The 12,257-nt window shown below is 53.9% G+C and overlaps 4 protein-coding genes across 4 annotated transcripts; 3 read left to right on the top strand and 1 right to left on the bottom strand.

Moving 5' to 3' along the window:
• Positions 1 to 627: 627 nt before the first annotated feature.
• Positions 628 to 4,672, top strand: N7474_003232 (class I SAM-dependent methyltransferase; the record flags this gene model as incomplete). Its single annotated transcript, XM_057194647.1, has 8 exons — positions 628 to 737; positions 818 to 844; positions 900 to 979; positions 1,034 to 1,195; positions 1,260 to 1,965; positions 2,225 to 2,306; positions 2,379 to 2,637; positions 2,685 to 4,672. Coding segments are annotated over 8 exons (3,414 nt in total), but the record flags the coding sequence as incomplete, so codon positions are not given.
• Positions 4,673 to 4,916: 244 nt separating this feature from the next.
• pup1 (proteasome core particle subunit beta 2) lies at positions 4,917 to 5,882 on the bottom strand (the record flags this gene model as incomplete). The annotated part of the gene is made up of 3 exons (XM_057194646.1): positions 4,917 to 5,576; positions 5,643 to 5,690; positions 5,757 to 5,882. 3 exons carry the CDS (start codon positions 5,880 to 5,882, stop codon positions 4,917 to 4,919), a joined length of 834 nt encoding a protein of 277 aa, XP_057056001.1.
• Positions 5,883 to 6,429: 547 nt separating this feature from the next.
• Positions 6,430 to 11,053, top strand: N7474_003230 (FG-nucleoporin NUP159; the record flags this gene model as incomplete). The annotated part of the gene is made up of 3 exons (XM_057194645.1): positions 6,430 to 6,516; positions 6,576 to 7,257; positions 7,317 to 11,053. The coding sequence occupies 3 exons, from the start codon at positions 6,430 to 6,432 to the stop codon at positions 11,051 to 11,053; spliced, it is 4,506 nt and encodes a 1,501-aa protein (XP_057056000.1).
• A 280-nt stretch (positions 11,054 to 11,333) lies between these two features.
• On the top strand, positions 11,334 to 12,197 carry N7474_003229 (uncharacterized protein; the record flags this gene model as incomplete). The annotated part of the gene is made up of 2 exons (XM_057194644.1): positions 11,334 to 11,520; positions 11,701 to 12,197. 2 exons carry the CDS (start codon positions 11,334 to 11,336, stop codon positions 12,195 to 12,197), a joined length of 684 nt encoding a protein of 227 aa, XP_057055999.1.
• Between the last annotated feature and the right edge of the window lie 60 nt (positions 12,198 to 12,257).

The raw sequence follows: 12,257 nt of genomic DNA, 5'->3' as shown, positions 1-12,257 counted from the left end.
CTTTTTTTTGTACAGTAATTCTGTAATTCTCTCCGGCTCCGCACTGAAGACACCAGGACCCCGTGCGGATCATACTTGACCTTGCCCCTCCTTCCAAGCCAAGCCTAAAAAAATAATCACTAATATTCACCTAGCAAGGTCAGACCCCCTTTTGATCGACCCGCGCATTGAAATTTGGATTATTGCGTGTCCGCCCGAACCGCTCTCATCGACTGGCTTCAACCTTGTCCCCCCGTCCATGCATGCACATGGGGGACTCCACCCCGACCACCACCTTAGACGCCCCGGCTATAGATTTATGAAAAAGGACTCCCGGTTGTCGATCTCTCTTCTTGGGTAGTTGTCCGGATCGCCTTCCCGTCCTGCCAAATTATAACTTAACCCAAGCTGTCGGGCTCAAGGGACGAACTACAGCAGAGGTTTTCATTCCGCCACCACCATCCCTGCTATCTTTAATTTTGACTCGATTTGAATAAGACATGGTCGTTCGGATTGGGCCATGAAATGGGGTGTTACTGCCAGATGATCTGGTCCTCTCCATGAACTAGGTAATCTTCTCTTGACTTTTTCCCGGGGGCCATACTCCATTGTTAGGATGCAGCTTCTAAACTACTTCATCTCGCAGTTCACGTCTTCTTTGCTACAAGATCAGCATCCGTTGACTGTCTCATTGCGCCCTCCTTAAATTTGGCCCGCTGGGTGCAACTCGAGGCGTCAGGATGGTTTCGAGACCGCCGGTAAGCACTTTCTTATACTATTATCCCGCATGCCCTGTGCATATTCCCCATAACTTTGCCACTCAGATATGCTAATGTAGTGATATGCAGGACCCTGGCCGTGACTGGTAATGCTGCCCCAACGGCGATGAAGAATAGCCATGACTGACTGGGTGCCAATAGTGACACGCAGTCACTGACTGACAGTGTGACGGACTACCCTATTGAAAACGGAAGACGGTATCACAGGTACCATGAAGGGGGTACGTTTTGCGTTCTTTTGGTCTGCTGACCAGTATGGCTGACTGGACATGTAGCCTATCTCTACCCCAACGACGAGCAAGAGCTGGATCGTCTAGATATGCAGCACCACATGTTTAAAATGATACAAAATGGCAACTTATATCATGTCCCGCTTGACAAGCCAAAGCACATTCTCGACGTTGGCACAGGCTCTGGAATATGGCCAATCGAAATGGGTATGTTACCATTTTCCTCCCAAAGTAGTACTAGTATACTCACAATTTCTTTTTCTTTTTGCAGCGGCTTTGTTTCCAAAGGCTGAAATTACAGGAACAGACCTCTCGCCGGTGCAGCCAACAGAAGTGCCCGAGAACGTCCATTTCCTCGTTGATGATGCTACCGAGGAAGAGTGGCTTTGGGACAAAAACCATTTCGACTTCATCCATACTTCTCACATGACAGGCGCAATGCCCTCATTCAAGAACTTCCTTCGACAATCCTACAAATACCTCAAACCCGGGGCTTACATCGAATGCCAGGAGATGGACCCCAAGCCAAAATGCGATGACAACACCATGCCTCCCGAAAACCCTGACGGCTACAGCGCCTTTGCTCTACATGACTGGTTCGATCTCAACATGCGCTCAAGCCAGGATTCCGATCCACCGCGGCAATTCCGAATAGCACACCGCATCGAGAAGTGGATGAAAGAAACGGGTTTTGTGGATGTCCAGCAGCGTGTCTACAAAGTGCCCACCAATCCTTGGCACACCGACGACCGTCTGAAACGGATAGGGTCGTGGAGCGAGAGTAACTGGCTCGAGGCCCTTTCAGGATGGTCATACAAGCCCTTTACTGCACTAGGCTGGTCGAAACCGGAAATCGAAGTCTTCCTTGTCGATGTGAGGAAGAGTATCCAGAACCGCAGTGTGCACGCCTATATGGACTACTATGTGGTCACCGGACGAAAGCCCCTTTCCAACGAAACGCCCTCTCCAGCGCCCTCGTCACGCTGATTTTTACCCATCGTTCGATATCGCCGAGACGATTCGCATGAGAGATACCATTGACGAACGACCATGACTTTGCGAGCATTGCATAGGCGCGGGGGGGGATTGCATTTGCACTTTCCTTTCTTTCTTCTGTACCTTGACCAGCATACCTTACTTTTATTTACTACTAGTATTTTCTCATTGATTATTGCTCATTGTTTACTTCCGTATAGTTGGCCCCAATGGTCATCGGGCTTATATAATCCTGCTTAGTCACCGCCAAGGCCGCCTAACCCTGAAGCTTCGGGCTTTCACCAACCACCGCTGCGACATTTGCAACCCTCAATTGGCTCACGTATGCCAACATTGTCCTCATGTCATTTGGTAGACATGCCTACCGGCATGCTCTAAAGCCACCCCCGCGCAGATTCTCGACCACCTGTGGATCAGTGATGATTTGCTCGCCGCGACCTTCCGTCGCTTCGTGAACGGTCAGCGACGACATGGCAGTTACGTTCCCGGGCCCCTTGAGGCACGAAGGCGCCTTGCGAAGCGGCGGAACACTGTTCTCGCGAGCATGGGCGGTGGATCAGCGGACGATCTTGCGTGCCTGTTTGGTCGCAATGGGAGGGAGCATATGAAGTGGACGGACCATCCGTGGCAGAGAGCGCAATTGGAACCTCAAGGTATGTGCGGGCCAGAAGATGAGCTTTTCTTGATCTAACAGGCCCAGAAAACCTCGTCGATTATTCACTAGATACCCCCGAGGCTCCTTTCCCTTTTTACGGGCAGAATCCCGACATCCGCGAATCCCATGCGCCAGACCATCAGTCGTCGAATTCCTTTGATGCTAGAACAGCCACGCGCAGTGCGCTCCTGGATCAATTTCTGGAAAAAGAGAAGTGGGGGATTGAGGATGTCAGGGATTTTGTCCGTCGAGTGCGAATTGATCTGCAGCGGGAGCCACGGTATAGCCGGCAGATATTCGAGAAATTGCGCCAGCGTTCCGACATAACAGAAGCCATTGCATTTCTGCAGGACCCTTTTTTGAACACTTGTGGCTCTGGAAATTTCCTTGCGGCCATGGAACCCTTCACACGAACCAAAACGAAACGCTCTAAGCAAACTGCGTTTTTCGGCACCATTAACCGTGCTCTGGAGCTGGGGTTAATCCCGACTGATGAACTCTGTCTCATCGTCAAGACTGTACCAAAAACCATCATCGAGGGGAACAACAGGCTGGGGGACTGGTATCCCAAGACGCTTCGAAAACACTACCGCGCAATGTGGACAGCAATCGGACGATGCAACGTTCTTGGGTATCGTGACCTGGACACGAAAGTTGTGGATGCCTGGCTAGGACAACTCCTCAAGACGCGCACTTTTTACTTTGCTGAGGAAATAATCATTGCTACGCATACCCCCGATTCGGATAGTCGCTGGGCCTCAACCTTGATCAAAAGCTGGCTGGAGGTCATGGGGCCGCTCGATACAGATACGGGTCTACGATATCCTAGCAACCTGCTTACCCAATTGGACACGGACTCCGCAGCCAAGTGTCTCATTGAAGTGACCAAATCCTTGATGTCATCCAAGGACAAGACTCACCGGAATCAACTGCTCGAGCGGTGGAGGGATTGCTTGTTGAATGTGCCAAACGTTTCGAACATTGCGAGTTCACATGTCTGGCTGGATCTCCCCGATGCCTACACCGATGGGCTTGGAGAGAAGCCGGCTTCCAGCACGTCCGATCTATCGGCACAGCATCAGATCATCATGCGCCTTTGGGTTTTACGGACCTTATGTCAGTCGGTTGGGGCCATGTACAACCAAAGCACCCGAATCACAGACATGCCAATCATGTTGCTGTTCAACCTCTATGAGACCGCGACAACCCAAAGTGATGGGTCTTTCCTCTCAGACTTGATGCGTGGAATTCTCGATCTAGAGCTTCCTTACAATAGCCTTCTATTGTTGGCTGTCGATCTCAAGCTGGGAAAACTGGTTAACAAAGCCAATCGCAAAACCCTCGAGCTGCTGGAAACCTCTCAGATCTCTTTGAACGATGTCTGGAATAACCAGGTAGCTTACAACGGGGTCCGGAACATTTTCTACGGTGCCTTTGAACAAATGGTCCGTCACATAGATCTCACCAGTTCTGCGTCTGTGGAAGAGTGCCTGCGTCTGGCCAGAGCAGGAGACTCGGAGAGCGTCTGGATCCTCACCCGGCTTCTCGACATACACACCCCGTTGAAAATGTCCCTCCACAAGGCTTGGCTGCCCATCGTCGATCCGGGAGAAAAGGCTCTCGTGCGATACCATCCGGGTCCCCGCTCTAGCCATTACCCCGATCCGCGCGCTGCGGTGGACTTCATCCACCAACTGGCTATTGCGTTTTCCTGCTCCGAGCAGCTGAAGCCGTCGCGCTCGTTCCATCTTATCCGCTGGCTGTACGCTTATCTGCGCAAGTGTGGTGCACCAGTGTATCCGTCGTTTGTGCGGGCTATGTATCATGCTGGGGTGGTGCGGTATCGTCGAGAGGGACGGTCCGTTGTGCCTACGCAGTACGAGTACATCATGAAAGCCATCTCGAAGTTCGAATGGCCTGATCTGCTTGGACACCCTAATCCGCCTTCTCAAATCGGACTTGAGTGTCCTGCTTCTATCAACGCGATTCTCGCCGACAAGAGCAGGAAGGCTGCTCGCAAGGCCGCGAAGCCAGGTATAATGTCCGACCGGCAATGGTGGCGCGCACTTAATAAATGGGAAAGGCCGCGTAGTATATAGAGATACCCAAATTACAATTTTTCTTCATCAAATCAATCTTGTCTTGATTTCGTGTGTTCTAGGTGTGTCCTTGATGATACTTGAAACCCCGGCACAAACTCCACGAACGAAGCCAACCACAGCCGCATTGGTTACCATCGTACAATATAGCAGTGAAACAGATCAGCCCGAACGTAGCTTAAGAATCCACCTCCATCTTCTCCCCAGTCGCCAGCTCGTCACTGCCCGACAAGTTTTCGATGGTCACATAATTCTTCATATCCTCCTTGCTGATGATCTTCTGGTTCAGCCACGCGGTGGTGCCCTTGGGGAAGCGGTAGTTGCGCTCCTTGAGGCCGCGCTCATTGGGCTTCATGTAGTTGCGCAGTAGCTCGGTGGGCTTATCCTTCGAGATAACGCACACGTCGACATTGCTGCCGGACCCCAAGTCGTTGAAGATACCCGCCTTGATGGCCTCGGAGCAGAGCGCGATGGCCCCCTCGCGGTCCAGGTTGGGCCGCCACATCGACTCGAACACCGACATCGCCGCCAGTGAGCCCGAGCCCATGGTCACGTACGGCAGCTTGTCTGTTGAGCCGTGCGCGTGAACAGTGAACAAACCCACGCCGGTCGGGTCCACGCCAGCAACCACCAGGTACGCGCCGATGTGACCCTGGTACCGGAACAGGTGCTGCTTGAGCATCGTCATGCAGGTGATGACGCGCGGATCGCGGCCCGTCGATAGGGAATGCAGTTCGACGTTGGAGCTGATGAGGGCGGTGGTGAATTCGGTGTCGGCGGCTGTACCGGCGCCAGCACACCAGATCTTCGGCGAGATGTAGTGTAGTTTCTCGCAGTTCTACCATCGGATCCGTGTCAGCTTCAAAACAAACCCATAACCCCTCAAAAAGCGTGCTGTCCATACCTTGTCTGCTACTATAGGACCGCTGGTAGCTCTGGTATCTGCGGCAATCTGTCCATCCCCCCGTACTAGTCAGCGCTGGACGGCTACACAGCCTGGAAATCATCGGAACCATACCACAACGCCATTATCGTAAATACAGCCAACAATTGTTGTACCGGTGCTGGTAGCTTTGGGGAGGGGGACGCCCCTGGCGTGGAGGGCCGCGTTGCGGTTGTAATTGGAGAAGTCGAAACCCGGCATCCTGGCGGCGCAGGTGTGCACGATCTGGGGGGGATGAAACGGGAATGCAGATGGTGCTGAAGCAAGTGACGGACCAGCACGAAGTAGACGCGAAGGTGGAGGGGGAAGGGATGAGGAAGGCAGCTGGTGATGGAAGTGAGAAAGAGAAGTCGAGCTGTTTGGAGTGACGAAGCTCCCGCAGCCTAACTTGGTTGCGGCCTGAACCGTCAGGCGCCAAGGCATACAAAGCTCTCTGCTGGTGTTTTTGCCGTCCGTAAGTTATTTTCCAGTCCAACAACATCCATCCGTCTTCGCGGTGGTGCTCTTTCTTCCACCGTGATTTCAGTCCATCATCGATATCAACCGCATCCTTTTCTCTTTGTCACGCTCTTTCTTTTCTTCAAAAGTCGCGGCGCCAGGGTCTTTGCGCGTACTTTGCACCTCGTTAGGCGGAGTCCGTGGGCAGCCCGACTATCCTTCTGTCCTACGCCGTCAAGCTCCTCGTCGCTCAATGCTTCCAGGACCAGCGCACCATTAGGCGACTCATCCCGAACTCGACCAGCTCACAATGTCTTTCGGCTTTGGGGCATCCGCCCCCGCAGCTGGGAGCGCGTCAGCGGAGCTTGGGCCGGAGCTTTCAGATGTCTTCACGGATGTATGCCACCCCGCCAGGTTCACTAATCCTTGATAGTTCTTCTCTAACATTCACCACAGGAGGTTGGTTTCAAAGGTGTCTCCGGCGACGCAAATATTCGATTCCTCCCAACCCCCTGGCCCGACAACGCACTCCCGTCCCCAACATCCTCCCTTTTAGCTGTCGCGCAGACAAAGGGAGTGGTTGTCGGCGCTGGCCCCGACACCCTTGTTGTCGCTAGCACAAATGCTGTGAGGGAATCGATTGTGGCACCCACGGGGGCGGAGAAGATCAAAACCAAGCCTTTCCAACCACAGGCCACGATTCCCCTTCCTGCCCGGCCGACACATGTGGCCTTCACATCAGGCGACGACGCCTTGGTGCTCGCAACAGAGAATGGCTCTCAGATCTCCGTTTTCCAGACAACAAGCCTTATGCAAGGAAATGGGCAGCCGGCTTTTTCGATCCAGACCAATGGCGTGACTCTGCGCACTGTCGCGCCGAATCCTGATCCTAACTCGACCTTTGTCGGACTGGTCACTGCCAACGGCGAGCTACTCATGGCTGATCTGAAAGCTGGAAATCTCGTTTCAGGACCAAATGGACCTGTTCTCAAGACTGGTGTCAGCAGCGTTTCCTGGAGCAACAAAGGGAAGCAGCTTGTGGCCGGACTGGCGGATGGAACCGGATACCAGATGACTCCAGATGGAACAAAGAAAGATGAGATCCCACGGCCATCAGATTTGGAAGGTGAATGTCATGGTAAGTTTTTCTGCCCTTGCTTAGTTGCTCAAGAAATGGGTGCTCATACCTCCGCACAGTCTCATCCATCGCCTGGCTTGAAAATGATATTTTCTTCGTGGTGTATACCCCCAATGCTCTCGAGGATGATATGGGACAGAATCCACCATCTACCTACTACATTATCACGAGACGCAAACAGGCGCCATTCCTGATCCAAAAATTGCCCGAAATTTGCTCGACCCTTGGTTTCGCCATGAAGCGCACTCCCGCCTACCAGTTCATTGTCCGGTTGAGAGACTACAAGCCTCACTTGAAGGACGCATTGATTGTTTCGTCAACTGCGTCTGCTGATGTTGGTCTCATCACTCGATCCGACCAGCCTCTGGCACACGATGACGCCGCCAAAAATGCCGTCGGGCAATTTACTACCACTGACTTCAATGATGACACTAAACGTGCATCTATACCACTGAAAGACTCCAGCGACGACACATCGGTCATTGGTTTCTCGGCTGATCTGTCGAGCACTGAGAGTGTGATTGAACCCATTGCCGGTGAGGAGATACAGGAGAGTTCGACGCCTCTGCCCAATCTGCTTCTTCTCAATAATGACGGCATTCTGTCCTCTTGGTGGTTTATCTACAATGAGTCTGTTCGTCAGAAAATTCCATACTCCGGCCAGGCCCCAGCGAACCCAGCACAGTCACAACCGCAGCAACCCACCACAACACCGGCACCGGCGCAGCAGCCTTCCTTTGGCCAGCCGTCATTCGGCACCCCATCACCATTTGGCGGATCGGCATTTGCAAAACCATCCGGAGCCACTTTCGGTAGTCCATCCACCATGGGCACATCCACTATGGGCGCCACAGCGTTCGGGAAGCCATCTGCTGCTGCTTCATTCGGAAGCCCTTCGCAATTAGGTGGAGGCACAGCCCCAGCTTTTGGAAAACCGTCTGCCCCTGGTCCCTCGTTCGGAACCCCCTCTCAACCTGGGCCCGCCTTTGGTGCTCCTAGTACTCCCGGACAAACCGGGGCGCAGTTTGGAAAGTCCGGGTTTGGAACAATGGGCTCAACCTCAACATTTGGGCAGCCAAGCACCCCCGGAAAGAGCCTTCTGGGAACCGGTGGCGCCGCTAGTGGAGGCGGCTTCAGTTCATTCTCGACTGGAGGTGGATTTGGTGGATTTGCTGCGGCCAAGCCCGGAGATTCGCCATTCGCGAAAACCGGCGAGAGTGCTTTCGCCAAAGGGTCAGAGTCACCATTTGGTGCTTCCACTCAGAACAACACCGCTTTTGGTACTTCCTCAAAACCCACCGAAGTGAAAAATCCCTTTGGCCCTACACCCGGTGGTTTTGCCCTTGGGTCTACTTTCAAGGGCGATGGGACGGCTGCCAATGATGGCCCCAAGCCCGACAAGCCTTCGGGAGGTGCATTCTCCTTTGGCGGTTCGTTCGATGAAATGATTTCGTCGCCGAGCAAAGCCAGCCCTCCGACTGAATCTATGGACGATATGGAAGATACGGGTGAATCACAGCTGGCGCAGCCTGCGAAGACTGAGACACCTTCCATCTTCGGCGCAGCGAGCAAACCTGCGTCTCAGCCTACTCCGTCCATCTTTGGTGCACAGCCGCAATCCAACAAAACAGCGACCGAGGTCGAGACCGGCAAACCAAGCTTCTCAGTGTTTGGCAATAATGTCACTCCGAACCAAGTGACTAGCCCTGTATCGGAACCGTCAGATAAGACTGCCACGCCGATGAAAGAACAGCTCCCAACTACACCTCCATTCTCAGCGCTCGAGGCACCACTACCGCCCGATCCTACGAGCAGAGCCTCCTATGCCCCCGGAGACACGTCGGCCTCTTCGAACGTATCAAAAAGCTCAGTAGAAGATGCACCTCTTCCTCCAGATTTCATTGGCCGAAAGAAGTCGGAGACCAAGGTGGAAGATGATGCGCCGCTTCCTCCGGATTTTATGAACAAGAAAAAGCCTACTTCGCAACCTGAGGATGCTCCTCTTCCTCCTGATTTCTTGACCAAACCCAAGAAGACAGAGACGGAGGCTGTTCCCGAGGATGCACCATTGCCCCCAGACCCCGTCGCTTCCAAGGCCAGACCCAAATCTCCGGAGAAGGCAATCCCCATACCTGATGGTTCGGATGCGGATTCGGAGCAAGAGCCGGACGAATCTGAATTCTCCGATAGCGGCGAAGAAATTGAGAATGAGGAGAGCCCTACGGAGGAAACCGAGTCGAAGGCGCTGTCCGCCCAAAGCTCCTTCGGTGCCCCGTCCATGCAGAGCGCTACCAGTGGTCTCTTTGGCGGCCTTTCGAAGACCGCACAGGATGAGAAGGAACAACAAAAACCACGGCAACTCTTTGGCGAAATCCCCAAGCAGCCCCTTCTTCCGCCTCCTGGACCTGTCGCTCAAGGGGGACGTGAACCTGATCGGTCACCCAGTCCTACCCGAGTCAGTTCGCAGAAGAGTGTCTTGTTCTCGAAGCCAGAGACGCGCAAAGATATAGGAAGTGCTTTGTCTGCTCGCAAGGCGTCGTTGACTCAACTCGCGGATCGCGAGACCCGCGATAGGCAGCTCCGAAAGCCCAGCGACATCGCTCGTGAGGAGCAGGACCGTGCAAGTGCTGCTGCCCGGCAGAGAGTGGAAGAAGAAGAACTTGTTCTTTCGGATGACGACGAAGATGAACGCCTGCGTGCTGACCTGGCCCGTCCTGCGGAGCCCGTTTCGACGCTTGATCCATTCCTGCCTCACCAGAACTATATGGGTGAGACGGCCAAACCCGGCATCGCGGGCCAAATCGAACGACTGTACCGAGACATCAATTCCATGGTCGATACTTTGGGAATCAACGCTCGTTCCATGGAGTCATACCTCCTGTTCCAGCAACCTGCGCAAACAACCGATGCTGCCAAATTGGTGGGCATTCTCCAAGGCGACCAGCCCGCTAATGTTTTGGACCAGAAGCTGTTTCTGAATAACATCGCCACTCTTGATGAAGTAGTGGTTGCTCTAGCCCGTTCCCTCAGCGAACAGCGCGTGCAGGGTGTCGAAGACAAGCTGGAACAATGCCGGGACCTTCTGGCCAAGGATATCGTGGTGTTGCGCGGGCAGTGTGCTAGCATCCGCAAGACTCTCGATGCGCACACCGATACTGGGGCTATTCTCGCGGCGCCTCTATCTGCAGAACAAGCTACTCTTCAGCACGACCTGCGGACCGCATTTACGGGGATTCAGGCCCGGATGGCCGACCTGGAGCAGGGTGTGTCGCTTCTGCGTGCTAAGATCGCCGACATCCCACGCCCAGAAGGCGCCGATGGTGACTCTAAGAAGATGAAGCGGCCCACCGTCGAGGCCGTCACGTCAACGATTGCGACAATGATGAGCATGGCTGAAAACAAGAGCAGCGACATTGACGTTTTGGAGGCCCAGATGCGCAAGCTCGGTGTAGACATTACCGCCGTCCCCGGGAGCCGCGACGAGTCTCCCTTCACCACTCCACGCAAGAATGCCGGCCGGTTCCCCACGACGCCGGGCTCCCGCGGGTCTTTGGACGGCAGTGCCTACCACACTCCGGAGTCTGCATCGCGCGAGGCCAACTTCCGCGTCAGCATCAACGGGTCCGCGAAGGCGAGTCGCCTGCGCAGTGCGGAGGGGGCCATTGTGCCCGTGTTTGCACAGGAGGAGAGCGCACGGTGGAAGGCCAAGAGTCAGCGCCGCCACCAGCTGGTTGACAATCTGAAGAAGGCAATTGATAGCAAGAAGACGAAAGTGCGAGGTGTGGACGACCTATAGTGGTGATGGTGGTGTCTTTAGAGGCTTGTGTGTTCATGCATTTGGTTTCTTGGGGTGTTTTGTGATTCTTAATCAGGCGTGTTGTGTTGTACGAACTGGAAAGCGAAGCGAAACCAGTCTGGGAGCATGTACATAAAATTACTTTCTGCTAATTGACTCTTGGCTCTTCAACGACAAAAAAACAATCGAGTGTAGACGCTGACATCATCGATGTGACATCAGCTCTATCAACCTCGCTTTCTTCTCCCCCCCTCAACTATGTCCGATCAATCAATCCATCATGTCTGACACCATCAGCGAGTTCATATTCTTCAAGGTCAAGCCCACCGTCAAACCGGAAGATCCTTCCAACGCGGAAGGCGAGGCCCTGCTCCATGCTCTCCGCACTGTGTCTCTTCAAAGCGGCTACAAGAGCTCTGCCTGGGGACGCAGCGTCGAAGACGAGAATATTTTGGTTTGGGTTATCGGTGCGTTTTAGCTTGCCGATACATTCATTGTTTCTAAACAAACCCTCGGAACCCCCGTATCGCACTCATCCTCACTCATATATATTGCCCATCCACGCAAACACTACTCTCTCGCCCGGGTGATTATATGTATAGTTACAATTAGCACAATTAGCTAACCACGCCCCGCAACAAAAACAGAGTGGACCGACGCCCGCTGCTCTATAAGCCCCGACCGCCTAACCCCCTTCCTGGACCCCAGCAACCCGCAACCGCCGACAGCGCTGTACACAACGCTAACGCCACCAATCTCCAGCACGGATACTCTAACCGAGAACCCCGTGACAGAGTTGTGCATCCTGCCGTTCGCGAGCTCGCTGGCCCCGGCAGAGACAAAGCAATTGTACAGCGACCTGATCAGCTTCCGCACGACGCTGGTTGAGCAGCTGCCGCAAACCGTGCGCCCGCGGTCCTGGGCAATGGGCCATGTTGATCGACCGAGTACGGTGAAGCATGGCAAGAGCCCCTCCGGGATGGCGGTGCTGCATTTGCTGGCTGTTGGGTGGGAGAGTGTCGAGGCGCATATGAATGCGAAGCAGACGGAGGAGTTTGGGAGGAGTATTGCGCCTCTTCGGGAGAAGGGCCTCGGGCCTGTTCCTGGGTTGGAGTTGAAGCATGTTAGATTTCGGAAGATTTGATTGGATGACGGTAGTGGTGGGTTGGTTTTTTGAGAGCGTTGGTTAATGGAGAAGACGAGA

Source organism: Penicillium riverlandense, assembly GCF_028828495.1.
Source record: "Penicillium riverlandense strain IBT 135883 chromosome Unknown utg000002l_segment0_segment0, whole genome shotgun sequence".
Taxonomy (NCBI): Eukaryota; Fungi; Ascomycota; class Eurotiomycetes; order Eurotiales; family Aspergillaceae; genus Penicillium; species Penicillium riverlandense.
Note: the sequence above shows the minus strand (reverse complement) of the source record. Positions and strands in the feature narration are given on the sequence as shown.